Source organism: Pristiophorus japonicus, unplaced genomic scaffold (genome assembly GCF_044704955.1).
Source record: "Pristiophorus japonicus isolate sPriJap1 unplaced genomic scaffold, sPriJap1.hap1 HAP1_SCAFFOLD_2767, whole genome shotgun sequence".
NCBI lineage: Eukaryota > Metazoa > Chordata > Chondrichthyes > Pristiophoridae > Pristiophorus > Pristiophorus japonicus.
This window is the reverse complement of record NW_027252524.1, coordinates 3,912-20,062: the sequence shown is the minus strand read 5'-3', so window position 1 is coordinate 20,062 and position 16,151 is coordinate 3,912. Positions and strand designations below refer to the sequence as shown.

The window sequence follows — 16,151 nt, the reverse complement described above, 5'->3', positions numbered from 1 at the left end:
GAGCGACCCTCGGAGGAACTGCCAGCTGTGTCGTCAAAGATACAACCTCCAGTTGGTCCCGTTGCGATGTGTGGGAGCTTGCTGTGCGCAAATTGAGCTGCTGCGTTTACCCACAGTACAGCAGTGACTACACTCCAATAAATGATCAAGTACTCCATTGGCGTTTTGGGACTGTGGGAGGATGTAAAGGGGAATATAGAAATTGCAGGTACATTTCAGTTTCGTAAATCGCACAGAAACCACGGGACATAAATTCTGGATTTATTTTATGTACATTGTTTATGCTTCCCCCCGCCACAAATCGGTCTAGCAAAGGAAGAGGGGCAGAGCCACGTTTTGTGCGACTTCTAGAGATCTATAAAGCAACTGGTTATGTGGCAGAATGTAACGGATTGCGCTCGTCGCAACAAGCGCTGTCCAATCTGCAGCAGGAACCCCAGCCCCCGCTCAAAAGACTACACTCGCTGTTACGCTCCAATCCCATCCTTCGTTCTCAAGGTTGTCCTCATCGCCTTCTCTGCTGACGCACTGGGGAGAGATAAGGGAGACACAACCGTTATTCCTGGCCGATTAGCGGGTGATATCCAGCAGCAGACAAGCATCCGCCCGACCCACGCGCCCATCTCCGAACCGCACAGCCCCAGGAGACAAGCAAGCTTGCATTTCTGTCGTGCCTTTCGCAACCTCGCGTGCCGCACGGCTGCGTCAGTGGGTTCGAGCCCCCGAATCCAGACCGACACTCCCAGTGCCAGAACTGAGGGAGCGCCGCACTGTCGGAGGGGCGGTACTGAGGGAGCGCCGTACTGCGCTGTCGGAGGGGCGGTACTGAGGGAGCGCCGCACTGCGCTGTCGGAGGGGCGGTACTGAGGGAGCGCCGCGCTGTCGGAGGGGCGGTACTGAGGGAGCGCCGCACTGCGCTGTCGGAGGGGTGGTGCTGAGGGAGCGCCGCACTGCGCTGTCGGAGGGGTGGTACTGAGGGAGCGCCGTACTGCGCTGTCGGAGGGGCGGTGCTGAGGGAGCGCCGCACTGCGCTGTCGGAGGGGTGGTACTGAGGGAGCGCCGTACTGCGCTGTCGGAGGGGCGGTACTGAGGGAGCGCCGTACTGTCGGAGGGGCAGTACTGAGGGAGCGCCGCACTGTCGGAGGGGCAGTACTGAGGGAGCGCCGTACTGCGCTGTCGGAGGGGCGGTACTGAGGGAGTGCCGCGCTGTCGGAGGGGCGGTACTGAGGGAGCGCCGTACTGCGCTGTTGGAGGGACAGTACTGAGGGAGCACTGCACTGTCGGAGGGGCGGTACTGAGGGAGCACCGCACTGTTGGAGGGGCGGTACTGAGGGAGCGCCGCACTGTCGGAGGGGCAGTACTGAGGGAGCGCCGCACTGTCGGAGGGGCGGTACTGAGGGAGCGCCGCACTGTCGGAGGGGCGGTACTGAGGGAGCGCTGTACTGTTGGAGGGGCGGTACTGAGGGAGCGCCGCACTGTCGGAGGGGCGGTACTGAGGGAGCGCTGCACTGTCGGAGGGGCGGTACTGAGGGAGCGCCGCACTGTCGGAGGGGCAGTACTGAGGGAGTGCCGCACTGTCAGAGGTGCCGTCTTTCCGATGAGACATTAAACCGAGGCCCCGTCTGCCCTCTCGGGGAATGTAAAGGGTCCCTTGGCCACTATTGGAAGAAGAGCAGTGGGAGTTCTCCTGGGGCCAATATATATCTCTTTTGTGACCCAAGTATTTATGTGGCTGGTCCAGTTAAGTGTCTGGTCAATAGCGACCCCCAGGGAGTTGATCCCTGGGATGAGAGGGATGTCCTACGAGGAGAGATTGAGTAGATCGGGCCTCTACTCTCTGGAGTTTAGAAGAATGAGAGGCGATCTCATATATTTCAATAAGATGTTGAGGGGGCTTGACAGGGTAGATGCAAGGGAGGGTGTTTCCCCCCGGGCTGGGGAGTCTAGAACCAGGGGGTCACACAGTCTCAGGATAAGGGCTCGGCCATTGAGGACTGAGATGAGGAGGAATTTCTTCACTCAGAGGGTGGTGAATCTTTGGAATTCTCTGCCCCAGAGGGCTGTGGAGGCTCAGTCGTTGAGTATATTCAAGGCCGAGATCGGTAGATTTTTGGATATCAAGGGATCGGGCGGGAAAGTGGTTGAAGATCAGCCGTGATCTTATTAAATGGCGGAGCAGACTCGAGGGGCCGAATGGCCGACTCCTGCTCCGTGTGGTCTTTTGCGTATTGGGGCAAAGGGGCAGGGTTGTGGTTGTGGGGGGGGGGGGGTCTCTGGCTGTCCTTACACAAGTCGTTGTTCTTGGTGATGGCAATGGCAGCCCTCGCTCGAGGTCCTTGTTGCATGAAGTGGTAACCAAAACGCAGTATGACTTTGTTTTGCTCCAGCATTTTGGCAATCTCCATCTCCGTAGCATCGCCCAGTTGATGACGCTGTGTGTGGGAGAGGGAAATCACAGAATGTTCAATGTCTACGTGCCAACAGGGCACACTCTAAACCCAGCCCTGCCCCCCCCTAGCCCCCACTACAGGTTCCCAATCCAGTGTGTGTGGGACCCGTACCCCAGTGAGAGTCAGTGTGTATGGGACTGTACCCCAGTGAGAGTTAATGTGTGTGGGACCCGTACCCCAGTGAGAGTTAATGTGTGTGGGACCCGTACCCCAGTGAGAGTTAATGTGTGTGGGACCCGTACCCCAGTGAGAGTCAGTGTGTATGGGACTGTACCCCAGTGAGAGACAGTGTGTGTGGGACTGTACCCCAGTGAGAGTCAGTGTGTGTGGGACCCGTACCCCAGTGAGAGTCAGTGTGTGTGGGAACCGTACCCCAGTGAGAGTCAGTGTGTGTGGGAACCGTACCCCAGTGAGAGTCAGTGTGTGTGGGACCCGTACTCCAGTGAGAGTCAGTGTGTGTGGGACCCGTACCCCAGTGAGAGTCAGTGTGTGTGGGACTGTACCCCAGTGAGAGTCGGTGTTTGTGGAACCCGTACCCCAGTGAGAGTCAGTGTGTGTGGGACCCGTACCCCAGTGAGAGTCAGTGTGTGTGGGACCCGTACCCCAGTGAGAGTCAGTGTGTGTGGGACCCGTACTCCAGTGAGAGTCAGTGTGTGTGGGACTGTACCCCAGTGAGAGTCAGTGTGTGTGGGACCCGTACCCCAGTGAGAGTCGGTGTTTGTGGGACCCGTACCCCAGTGAGAATCAGTGTGTGTGGGACTGTACCCCAGTGAGAGTCGGTGTGTGTGGGACCCGTACCCCAGTGAGAGTCAGTGTGTGTGGGACTGTACCCCAGTGAGAGTCGGTGTTTGTGGAACCCGTACCCCAGTGAGAGTCAGTGTGTGTGGGACCCGTACCCCAGTGAGAGTCAGTGTGTGTGGCACTGTACCCCAGTGAGAGTCAGTGTGTGTGGGACCCGTACCCCAGTGAGAGTCAGTGTGTGTGGGACCCGTACCCCAGTGAGAGTCAGTGTGTGTAGGACCCGTACCCCAGTGAGAGTCAGTGTGTGTGGGACTGTACCCCAGTGAGAGTCGGTGTTTGTGGGACCCGTACCCCAGTGAGAGTCAGTGTGTGTGGGACTGTACCCCAGTGAGAGTCAGTGTGTGTGGGATCCGTACCCCAGTGAGAGTCAGTGTGTGTGGGACTGTACCCCAGTGAGAGTCGGTGTTTGTGGAACCCGTACCCCAGTGAGAGTCAGTGTGTGTGGGACCCGTACCCCAGTGAGAGTCAGTGTGTGTGGGACTGTACCCCAGTGAGAGTCAGTGTGTGTGGGACCCGTACCCCAGTGAGAGTCAGTGTGTGTGGGACCCGTACCCCAGTGAGAGTCAGTGTGTGTAGGACCCGTACCCCAGTGAGAGTCAGTGTGTGTGGGACTGTACCCCAGTGAGAGTCGGTGTTTGTGGGACCCGTACCCCAGTGAGAGTCAGTGTGTGTGGGACTGTACCCCAGTGAGAGTCAGTGTGTGTGGGATCCGTACCCCAGTGAGAGTCAGTGTGTGTGGGACTGTACCCCAGTGAGAGTCAGTGTGTGTGGGACTGTACCCCAGTGAGAGTCGGTGTTTGTGGGACCCGTACCCCAGTGAGAGTCAGTGTGTGTGGGACTGTACCCCAGTGAGGGTCAGTGTGTGTGGGACCCGTACCCCAGTGAGAGTCAGTGTGTGTGGTCGGGATCTATAGGCCAACAGGAGGCGTGATAAGCGGCTTTGTAGGGAACCCCCTTGGATTCTGAGCATCCCCAGTTTGATTATCTGCACTGCTCGTTCTGCCTGGCCGTTTGAGGCCGGCTTGAACGGTGCCGTTCTAACATGGTTGATTCCATTGCCTGCCATGAAGTCCTGGAATTCAGTGCTTGTGAAGCACGGACCATTGTCGCTGACCAAGACATCCGGTAGACCGTGGGCGGCGAACATTGCCCGTAGACTTTCTACCGTGGCAGAGGATGTGCTTAAATTTAAAATGTCACACTCGATCTATTTGGAGTAGGCGTCTACTACAACCAAAAACATTTTCCCCATGAAAGGACCTGCGTAGTCCACATGGATGCGTGACCAAGGCTTGGCGGGCCAGGATCAGGGGCTAAGGGGGGCTTCCCTGGGCGCATTGCCCAGCTGGGCACACGTGTTGCACCTGCGAACACAAAGTTCCAGATCTGCGTCTATCCCTGGCCACCAAACGTGTGATCTGGCAATTGCCTTCATCATGACAATGCCCGGGTGCTCATTGTGGAGTTCTCTGATAAACACCTCTCTGCCCATCTGGGGCATGACTACGCGGTTTCCCCACAGTAGGCAATCGGCCTGAATCGAGAGTTCATCCCTGCGCCTGTGAAATGGTTTAAATTCCTCAGGGCATGCCCTGTACGTGGCTGCCCAGTCCCCATTCAGGACACATTTCTTAATTAAAGACGGTAGCGGGTCTTTATTTGTCCAGACTTTAATCTGACGGGCTGTCACGGGTGAGCCTTCGCTTTCGAAAGCTTCAACAGCCATGACCATCTCTGCATCATGCTCGGTAGCCCCCTCAGTGGTGGCTAGTGGGAGCCTGCTGAGTGCATCGGCGCAGTTTTCGGTGCCCGTTCTGTGCCGAATTGTGTAGTCATAGGCGGCTAACGTAAGTGCCCACCTCTGTATGCGGGCCGATGCATTCGCATTTATGGCCTTGTTGTCGGCCAAAAGGGACGTTAGGGGTTTGTGATCTGTCTCCAGCTGGGTCATGTAAGCGGAGGTCAGGTCCAATTTTGAAAAAAGTTTGCCACCGGATAGCGTCGCAAAGAGGTCCTCCGCTCTCGGTAGCGGGTACTGGTCTTGGAGTGACACCCGATTGATGGTGGCCTTGTAATCGCCACATATCGTGACCGACCCATCCGCCTTGAGCACCGGCACAATCGGGCTCGCCCAGTCACTGAATTCGACTGGCGAGATGATGCCTTCCCTCAACAGGCACTGGGGTAAGTGTAAACCACAAGGTGATAGGAAGGGACAATATGTATGAATATAAAGGGGCTGCAGCAGGGGTCAAAACTAAAAATCATGGTTTAAAAACTAGTATTAAAACACTCTACCTAAACGCACGCAGCATTCAAAATAAAGTAAATGAGTTGACGGCACAAATCATTACAAATGGGTATGATTTGGTGGCCATTACAGAAACATGGTTGCAGGGTGGCCAAGACTGGGAATTAAACATACAGGGGTATCTGACAATTCGGAAAGATAGACAAGATGGGAAAGGAGGTGGGGTAGCTCTGTTAATAAAGGATGATATCAGGGCAGTTGTGAGAGACGATATTGGCTCGAATGAACAAAATGTTGAATCATTGTGGGTGGAGATTAGAGATAGTAAGGGGAAAAAGTCACTGGTGGGCGTAGTTTATAAGCCCCCAAATAATAACTTCACGGTGGGGCGGGCAATAATCAAGGGAATAATAGAGGCATGTGAAAAAGGAATGGCAGTAATCATGGGGGATTTTAACCTACATATCAATTGGTCAAATCAAATCGCACGGGGGAATTCATAGAATGCATACGGGATTGTTTCTTAGAACAGTATGTTACAGAACCGACAAGGGAACAAGCTATCTTAGATCTGGTCCTGTGTAATGAGACAGGAATAATAAACGATCTCCTAGTAAAAGATCCTCTCGGAATGGGTGATCACAGTATGGTTGAATTTGTAATACAGATTGAGGGTGAGGAAGTTGTGTCAGAAACGAGCGTACTATGCTTAAACAAAGGGGACTACAGTGGGATGAGGGCAGAGTTAGCTAAAGTAGACTGGAAACACAGACTAAACGGTGGCACAATTGAGGAACAGTGAAGGACTTTTAAGGAGCTCTTTCATAGTGCTCAACAAAAATATATTCCAGTGAAAAAGAAGGGCAGTAAGAGAAGGGATAACCAGCCGTGGATAACCAAGGAAATAAAGGAGAGTATCAAATTAAAAACCAATGCGTATAAGGTGGCCAAGGTTAGTGGGAAACTAGAAGATTGGGAAAATTTTAAACGACAGCAAAGAATAAGAAAGCAATAAAGAAAGGAAAGATAGATTACGAAAGTAAACTTGCGCAAAACATAAAAACAGATAGTAAAAGCTTTTACCGACATATAAAACGGAAGAGAGTGACTAAAGTAAATGTTGGTCCCTTAGAAGATGAGAAGGGGGATTTAATAATGGGAAATGGGGAAATGGCTGAGACCTTAAACAATTATTTTGCTTCGGTCTTCACAGTGGAAGACACAGAAACCATGCCATAAATTGCTGGTCACAGGAATGTGGGAAGGGAGGACCTTGAGATGATCACTATCACTAGGGGGGTAGTGCTGGACAGGCTAATGGGACTCAAGGTAGACAAGTCCCCTGGTCCTGATGAAATGCATCCCAGGGTATTAAAAGAGATGGCGGAAGTTATAGCAGATGCATTCGTTATAATCTACCAAACTTCTCTGGACTCTGGGGAGGTACCAGCGGATTGGAAAGCAGCTAATGTAACGCCTCTGTTTAAAAAAGGGGGCAGACAAAAGGCAGGTAACTATAGGCCGGTTAGTTTAACATCTGTAGTGGGGAAAATGCTTGAAGCTATCATTAAGGAAGAAATAGCGGGACATCTAGATAGGAATAGTGCAATCAAGCAGATGCAGCATGGATTCATGAAAGGGAAATCATGTTTAACTAACTTACTGGAATTCTTTGAGGATATAACGAGCATGGTGGATAGAGGTGTACCGATGGATGTGGTGTATATAGATTTCCAAAAGGCATTCGATAAGATGCCACACAAAAGGTTACTGCAGAAGATAAAGGTACGTGGAGTCAGAGGAAATGTATTAGCATGGATCGAGAATTGGCTGGCGAACAGAAAGCAGAGAGTCGGGATAAATGGGTCCTTTTCGGGTTGGAAATCGGTGGTTAGTGGTGTGCCACAGGGATCGGTGCTGGGACCACAACTGTTTACAATATACATAGATGACCTGGAAGAGGGGACAGAGTGTAGTGTAACAAAATTTGCAGATGACACTAAGATTAGTGGGAAAGCGGGTTGTGTTGAGGACTCAGAGAGGCTGCAAGGAGATTTGGATAGGTTAAGCGAATGGGCTAAGGTTTGGCAGATGGAATACAATGTCGGAAAATGTGAGGTCATCCACCTTGGGGGAAAAAAACAGTAAAAGGGAATATTATTTGAATGGGGAGAAATTACAACATGCTGCGGTGCAGAGGGACCTGGGGGTCCTTGTGCATGAATCCCAAAAAGTTAGTTTGCAGGTGTAGCAGGTAATCAGGAAGGCGAATGGAATGTTGGCCTTCATTGCGAGAGGGATGGAGTACAAAAGCAGGGAGGTCCTGCTGCAACTGTACAGGGTATTAGTGAGGCCGCACCTGGAGTACTGCGTGCAGTTTTGGTCACCTTACTTAAGGAAGGATATACTAGCTTTTGAGGGGGTACAGAGACGATTCACTAGGCTGATTCCAGAGATGAGGGGGTTACTTTATGATGATAGATTGAGTAGACTGGGTCTTTACTCGTTGGAGTTCAGAAGGATGAGGGGTGATCTTCTAGAAACATTTAAAATAATGAAAGGGATAGACAAGATAGAGGCAGAGAGATTGTTTCCACTGGTCGGGAGATTAGAACTAGGGGGCACAGCCTCAAAATACGGGGGAGCCAATTTAAAACCGAGTTGAGAAGGAATTTCTTCTCCCAGAGGGTTGTGAATCTGTGGAATTCTCTGCCCAAGGAAACAGTTGAGGCTGGCTCATTGAATGTATTCAAATAACAGATAGATAGATTTTTAACCAATAAGAGAATTAAGGGTTACGGGGAGCGGGCGGGTAAGTGGAGCTGAGTCCACGGCCAGATCAGCCATGATCTTGTTGAATGGCGGAGCAGGCTCGAGGGGCTAGATGGCCTACTCCTGTTCCTAATTCTTATGTTCTTATGTTCTTATGTACCCCAGTGAGAGTCAGTGTGTGTGGGACCCGTACCCCAGTGAGAGTCAGTGTGTGTGGGACTGTACCCCAGTGAGAGTCAGTGTGTGTGGGACCCGTACCCCAGTGAGAGTCAGTGTGTGTGGGACCCGTACCCCAGTGAGAGTCAGCGTGTGTGGGACTGTACCCCAGTGAGAGTCAGTGTGTGTGGGACCCGTACCCCAGTGAGAGTCAGTGTGTGTGGGACTGTACCCCAGTGAGAGTCAGTGTGTGTGGGACTGTACCCCAGTGAGAGTCAGTGTGTGTGGGACTGTACCCCAGTGAGAGTCAGTGTGTGTGGGACCCGTACCCCAGTGAGAGTCAGTGTGTGTGGGACCCGTACCCCAGTGAGAGTCAGTGTGTGTGGGACCCGTACCCCAGTGAGAGTCAGTGTGTGTGGGACTGTACCCCAGTGAGAGTCAGCGTGTGTGGGACTGTACCCCAGTGAGAGTCGGTGTGTGTGGGACCCATACCCCAGTGAGAGTCAGTGTTTGTGGGACTGTACCCCAGTGAGAGTCAGTGTGTGTGGGACCCGTACTCCAGTGAGAGTCAGTGTGTGTGGGACCCGTACCCCAGTGAGAGTCAGTGTGTGTGGGACTGTACCCCAGTGAGAGTCAGTGTGTGTGGGACTGTACCCCAGTGAGAATCAGTGTATGTGGGACCTGTACCCCAGTGAGAGTCGGTGTGTGTGGGACTGTACCCCCGTGAGAGTCAGTGTGTGTGGGACTGTACCCCAGTGAGAGTCAGTGTGTGTTGGACTGTACCCCAGTGAGAGTCAGTGTGTGTGGGACCCGTACCCCAGTGAGAGTCAGTGTGTGTGGGACTGTACCCCAGTGAGAGTCAGTGTGCGTGGGACCCGTACCCCAGTGAGAGTCAGTGTGTGTGGGACTGTACCCCAGTGAGAGTCAGTGTGCGTGGGACCCGTACCCCAGTGAGAGTCAGTGTGTGTGGGACTGTACCCCAGTGAGAGTCAGTGTGTGTGGGACCCGTACCCCAGTGAGAGTCAGTGTGTGTGGGACTATACCCCAGTGAGAGTCAGTGTGTGTGGGACCCGTACCCCAGTGAGAGTCAGTGTGTGTGGGACTATACCCCAGTGAGAGTCAGTGTGTGTGGGACCCGTACCCCAGTGAGAGTCAGTGTGTGTGGGACTGTACCCCAGTGAGAGTCAGTGTGTGTGGGACTGTACCCCAGTGAGAGTCGGTGTCTACAGGAGAGGATTTGTTAATACGACGCAACTCAAGGTGGGGAATTTGGGGAGGAGATTTCCGCGGTAACGTTGGTCGCCCAGCCTCAGTCTCACCTGATTGTCTATCTTTAGTTCTGTCACTGTGCTATTTTCCTTCATCGCTTTGATGATGGTCAGCATCGCCGCTCCACTGATGAAATTTGACTCGATATTAAGACTCTTGAGCGTGGAATTAACTTTCAGCATTTCAGCCAGTGCCTAACATAAAGACACACACACACAGGTCAGAGGTGATCTCCTGTGCAGAGTTCTTGCAGATACCCGAGCGCCTTGCAATGTTGTACGACGTTCAAGGTTCTGGGTTCAAGTCCCACTCCAGAAACTTCAGTACTTAAATCCAGGCGGACACTCCCAGTGCAGTACTGACGGAGCGCTGTACTGCGCTGTCGGAGGGGCAGTACTGAGGGAGCACCGTACTGCGTTGTCGGAGGGGCGGTACTGAGGGAGCGCCGTACTGCGCTGTCAGAGGGGCAGTACTGAGGGAGCACTGTACTGTCGGAGGGGTGGTACTGAGGGAGCGCCGCACTGCGCTGTCGGAGGGGCGGTACTGAGGGAGCACCGTACTGCGCTGTCGGAGGGGCGGTACTGAGGGAGCGCCGTACTGCGCTGTCGGAGGGGCGGTACTGAGGGAGCGCCGCATTGCGCTGTCGGAGGGGCGGTACTGAGGGAGTGCCGTACTGCGCTGTCGGAGGGGCAGTACTGAGGGAGCGCCGTACTGCACTGTCGGAGGGGCAGTACTGAGGGAGCGCCGCATTGCGCTGTCGGAGGGGCAGTACTGAGGGAGCGCCGTACTGCGCTGTCGGAGGGGCGGTACTGAGGGAGCGCCGCACTGTCGGAGGTGCCGTCTTTTGGAAGGATGTGAAGGCCTTGGGGAGGGTGCGGAGGAGATTGACCAGAATGGTCCCGGGGGATGAGGGCCTTCAGTGACGGAGAGAGACTGGAGAAGCTGGGGTTGTTCTCCTTGGAGCAGAGAAGGCCGAGAGGAGATTTGATCGAGGGGTTCAAAATCACGAGGGGTCTGGTCAGAGTAGAGAGAGAGAGAAACTGTTCCCATTGGTGGAAGGGTCGGGAACCAGAGGACACGGATTTAAGGCAGAAAGGCGACACGAGGGAAAATGTTTTTACGCAGCGAGTGGTTAGGATCTGGAACGCGCTGACGGAGAGGGTGATGGAGGCAGACTCAATCGCGGCTTTCAAAAGGGAGTTGGATAAGTATCTGGAGGGTAAATATGTGCAGGGCTCTGGGGAAAGGGCGGGGGGAGTGGGACTGGCTGAGAGCCAGCACAGGCTCGAGGGGCCCAATGGCCTCCCGTGCTGTAACCGTTCTCTGATTCGATGATATTGCCTCCGGTTCTTTGGCCAATCACCTTAAATTGACATCCCAGCCATTGGGACCGGTTTCATTATAGTTATTCTGTCCGAACCCTTTGTGAGTTCAAACACTCGCCTCAAAATCGTTATGTTCTTATCTTCACCAATGAACCGAAGAAATAGGAGGAGTCGGCCATTCAGCCCCTCGAGCCTGCTCCACCATTTAATACTTCCCTGCCCGCCCCCTTATCGGTTAAGAAACTGTCTATCTCTGTCTTAAATATATTCAATGTCCCAGCCTCCACAGCTCTCTGAGGCAATGAATTCCACAGATTTACAACCCTCTGAGAGAAGAAATTCCTCCTCATCTCAGTTTTAAATGGGCGGCCCCTTATTCTAAGACCATGCCCCCTAGTTCTAGTCTCCCCCATCAGTGGAAACATCCTCTCTGCATCCACCTTGTCGAGCCCCCTCATAATCTTATACGTTTCGATAAGATCATCTCTCATTCTTCTGAATGAGGTCAAAGATCAGCCGTGATCGTATTAAATGGCGGAGCAGGCTCGAGGGGCCGAATGGCCGAGTCCTGCTCCTGTTTCTTGTGGCGCTGGTACTTACGTGGGCTACAGGATCGTTGCTGCAAGTGGCCGCCAAAGACAGGCTCTTCACCTGCGTGTTCTGCTGCATCGCCTTGACAAGCTCCTTGAGCATGGGGATTGGAATATCCTGTGGATAGAGCAAAGGCAGGGCTCCCGGTCAGTACACCATCATTCTACCCGCAGCTTTACTCTGTATCTAACCCCGTGCTGTACCTGCCCTGGGAGTGTTTGATGGGGCAGTGTAGAGGGAGCTTTACTCTGTATCTAACCCCGTGCTGTACCTGCCCTGGGAGTGTTTGATGGGACAGTGTAGAGGGAGCTTTACTCTGTATCTAACCCCGTGCTGTACCTGCCCTGGGAGTGTTTGATGGGGACAGTGTAGAGGGAGCTTTACTCTGTATCTAACCCCGTGCTGTACCTGCCCTGGGAGTGTGTGATGGGGCAGTGTAGAGGGAGCTTTACTCTGTATCTAACCCCCTGTACCTGCCCTGGGAGTGTTTGATGGGACAGTGTAGAGGGAGCTTTACTCTGTATCTAACCCGTGCTGTACCTGCCCTGGGAGTGTTTGATGGGACAATGTAGAGGGAGCTTTACTCTGTATCTAACCCCGTGCTGTACCTGCCCTGGGAGTGTTTGATGGGACAGTGTAGAGGGAGCTTTACTCTGTATCTAACCCCCTGTACCTGCCCTGGGAATGTTTGATGGGACAATGTAGAGGGAGCTTTACTCTGTATCGAACCCCGTGCTGTACCTGCCCTGGGAGTGTTTGATGGGACAGTGCAGAGGGAGCTTTACTCTGTATCGAACCCTGTGCTGTACCTGCCCTGGGAGTGTTTGATGGGACAGTGTAGAGGGAGCTTTACTCCGTATCCAACCCCGTGCTGTACCTGCCCTGGGAGTGTTTGCTGGGACAGTGTAGAGGGAGCTTTACACTGTATCTAACCCCGTGCTGTACCTGCCCTGGGAGTGTTTGATGGGACAGTGTACAGGGAGCTTTACTCTGTATCTAACCCCGTGCTGTACCTGCCCTGGGAGTGTTTGATGGGACAGTGTAGAGGGAGCTTCACTCTGTATCGAACCCCGTGCTGTATCTGCCCTGGGAGTGTTTGATGGGACAGTGCAGAGGGAGCTTTACTCTGTATCGAACCCTGTGCTGTACCTGCCCTGGGAGTGTTTGATGGGACAGTGTAGAGAGAGCTTTACTCTGTATCTAACCCAGTGCTGTACCTGCCCTGGGAGTGTTTGATGGGACAGTGTAGAGGGAGCTTTACTCTGTATCTAACCCCGTGCTGTACCTGCCCTGGGAGTGTTTGATGGGGACAGTGTAGAGGGAGCTTTACTCTGTATCTAACCCCCTGTACCTGCCCTGGGAGTGTTTGATGGGACAGTGGGAATGTATTGTCCCCTTATGAAAAATAACGCCCATTTCTTTTCTGTTGGGTTATTGGCAGAAGTATCGAGATTGATCCCGAATTCCTGGACAATACCGAAGGGGTTGGCGATCCTTATTCCAACAACACTCGAGAAGCTCGACACCATCCAGGACAAAGCAGCCCCGCTCGATCGACACGCTACCCACCACCTTCAACACTCACTCCCTCCACCACCGGCGCACCGTGGCTGCAGTGAGCACTGTCTACAAGATGCACCGCGGCAACTCGCCAAGGCTTCTTCGGCAGCACCTCCCAAACCCGCGACCTCTACCCGCCTAGAAGGTCAAGGGCAGCAGGCGCATGGGAACACCACCACCTCCACGTTCCCCTCCCAGTCACACACCATCCCGACTGGGAAATATATCGGCCGTTCCTTCATCGTCGCTGGGTCACAATCCTGGAACTCCCTCCCTAACAGCACTGTGTGGGAGCACCTTCACCACACGGACTGCAGCGGTTCAAGAAGGAGGCTCACCACCACCTTCTCGAGGGGCGATTAGGGACGGGCAATAAATGCCGGGCCTGGCCATGAACGAATATACAAAATAAAACGGAGCGGAGTTTGAGCGGCTTGACCGACAGATACACAAACCTTCATGTTGTTCAAGTTGACCTCCACAAGACCCGTATCATTGCTCTTTATCTTTGTCAGGGTGTCCTCCACATCCGTTTGATTGGGCGGCTCATCAGGAAACGGCTTGTACTCGTACGAGTCTGGTTTCACGACGCCTGTACACCAAAATACAAATTGGGGGAACGTCAAAGCCCATTCTGTTGTTGGGGCAGGTCCATGGCTCCTTCAGCCTCCCTCTGCAGCGCCCCCTGTGGCTCCGGAGTCGGCCATTCTTCGAGTATATTCAAGACGGAGATCGATAGATTTGGGGGGGGCGCAGTGTCAGCCGTGGCTCAGTGGGCAGCACCCTCGCCTCGGAGTCAGAAGGTCGTGGGTTCGATTCTCGCTCCAGTGAAAAATCCAGGCCGACACTCCCAGTGCAGTACTGAGGGAGCGCCGTACTGCGCTGTCGGAGGGGCGGTACTGAGGGAGCGCCGCACTGCGCTGTCGGAGGGGCGGTACTGAGGGAGCGCCGTACTGCGCTGTCGGAGGGGCGGTACTGAGGGAGCGCCGTACTGCGCTGTCGGAGGGGCGGTACTGAGGGAGCGCCATACTGCGCTGTCGGAGGGGCAGTACTGAGGGAGCGCCGTACTGCGCTGTCGGAGGGGCGGTACTGAGGGAGCGCCGTACTGCGCTGTCGGAGGGGCAGTACTGAGGGAGCGCCGCACTGCGCTGTCGGAGGGGCGGTACTGAGGGAGCGCCGTACTGCGCTGTCGGAGGGGTGGTACTGAGGGAGCGCCGTACTGCGCTGTCGGAGGGGCGGTACTGAGGGAGCGCCGTACTGTGCTGTCGGAGGGGCAGTACTGAGGGAGCGCCGCACTGCGCTGTCGGAGGGGCAGTACTGAGGGAGCGCCGCACTGCGCTGTCGGAGGGGCGGTACTGAGGGAGCGCCGTACTGTCGGAGGTGCCGTCTTTCGGATGAGACGTTAAACCGAGGCCCCATCTGCCCTCTCGGGTGGATGTAAAAGATCCCACGGCCACTATTGGAAGAAGAGCAGGGGGAGTTCTCCCCGGTGTCCTGGGGCCAATATTTATCCCTCAACCAACATCACTAAAACAGATGATCCGGGTCATTATCACATTGCTGTGTGTGGGAGCTTGCTGTGCGCAAATTGAGCTGCCGCGTTTCCCACAATACAACAGCGACCACTCTCCAAAAGTACTTCATTGGCTGTAAAGCGCTTTGGGACGTCCGGTGGTCGTGAAAGGCGCTATACAAATGGAATCAAGGGATTGGCCCAAAAATCTATCGGCTCGCCACCACCTTCTCGAGGGACAGTTGGGGATGGGCAATAAACACCGGCCTTGCCAGCGACGCCCACATCCCGGGAACGAATTAAAAAATATTGAATTCAATTCACAACGAGCCATGGTGGGATTTGAACTCAAAACCCTTGGACAGATTGTTTGGGACAAGAACCACCTGTCTGGTGTATTGCTGGTCGGAAAGGCTTAAATGAATTCAATGGTCCTATGTTTACAGAGGAGAGGAATCAGCCCGGGTCCCCACACTGTGGTATATATCAGTGATCGAGACTTGAACGTAGGGGATCTGATTAAGCAGCTTGCGAGATGGCACTAAAATGTGCCGTGTGGTTGATAATGTTGAAGAAAGCTGCAGACTGCAGGAAGATATCAATCAACTGGTCGGGTGGGCAGGCCAGCGGCAAATGGAGTTCAATCTGGAGAAGTGTGAGCTAATGCACAGAGAGGGTACAGAGGAGATTTACCAGGATGTTGCACTGGAGAGGGTACAGAGGAGATTTACCAGGATGTTGCACTAGAGAGGGTACAGAGGAGATTTACCAGGATGTTGCACTGGAGAGGGTACAGAGCAGATTTACCAGGATGTTGCACTGGAGAGGGTACAGAGGAGATTTACCAGGATGTTGCACTGGAGAGGGTACAGAGGAGATTTACCAGAATGTTGCACTGGAGAGGGTACAGAGGAGATTTACCAGAATGTTGCACTGGAGAGGGTACAGAGGAGATTTACCAGGATGTTGCACTGGAGAGGGTACAGAGGAGATTTACCAGGATGTTGCACTGGAGAGGGTACAGAGGAGATTTACCAGGATGTTGCACTGGAGAGGGTACAGAGGAGATTTACCAGGATGTTGCACTAGAGAGGGTACAGAGGAGATTTACCAGGATGTTGCACTGGAGAGGGTACAGAGCAGATTTACCAGGATGTTGCACTGGAGAGGGTACAGAGGAGATTTACCAGGATGTTGCACTGGAGAGGGTACAGAGGAGATTTACCAGAATGTTGCACTGGAGAGGGTACAGAGGAGATTTACCAGAATGTTGCACTGGAGAGGGTACAGAGGAGATTTACCAGGATGTTGCACTGGAGAGGGTACAGAGGAGATTTACCAGGATGTTGCACAGAGAGGGTACAGAGGAGATTTACCAGGATGTTGCACAGAGAGGGTACAGAGCAGATTTACCAGGATGTTGCACTGGAGAGGGTACAGAGGAGATTTACCAGGATGTTGCA

General features: G+C 53.6%; 1 protein-coding gene across 1 annotated transcript; it reads right to left on the bottom strand.

Moving 5' to 3' along the window:
• Positions 1–244: 244 nt before the first annotated feature.
• Positions 245–13,767, bottom strand: LOC139247632 (tropomodulin-4-like; the record flags this gene model as incomplete). Its single annotated transcript, XM_070871694.1, has 5 exons — positions 245–528; positions 2,288–2,432; positions 9,750–9,893; positions 11,625–11,732; positions 13,631–13,767. Coding segments are annotated over 5 exons (557 nt in total), but the record flags the coding sequence as incomplete, so codon positions are not given.
• Positions 13,768–16,151: the final 2,384 nt, after the last annotated feature.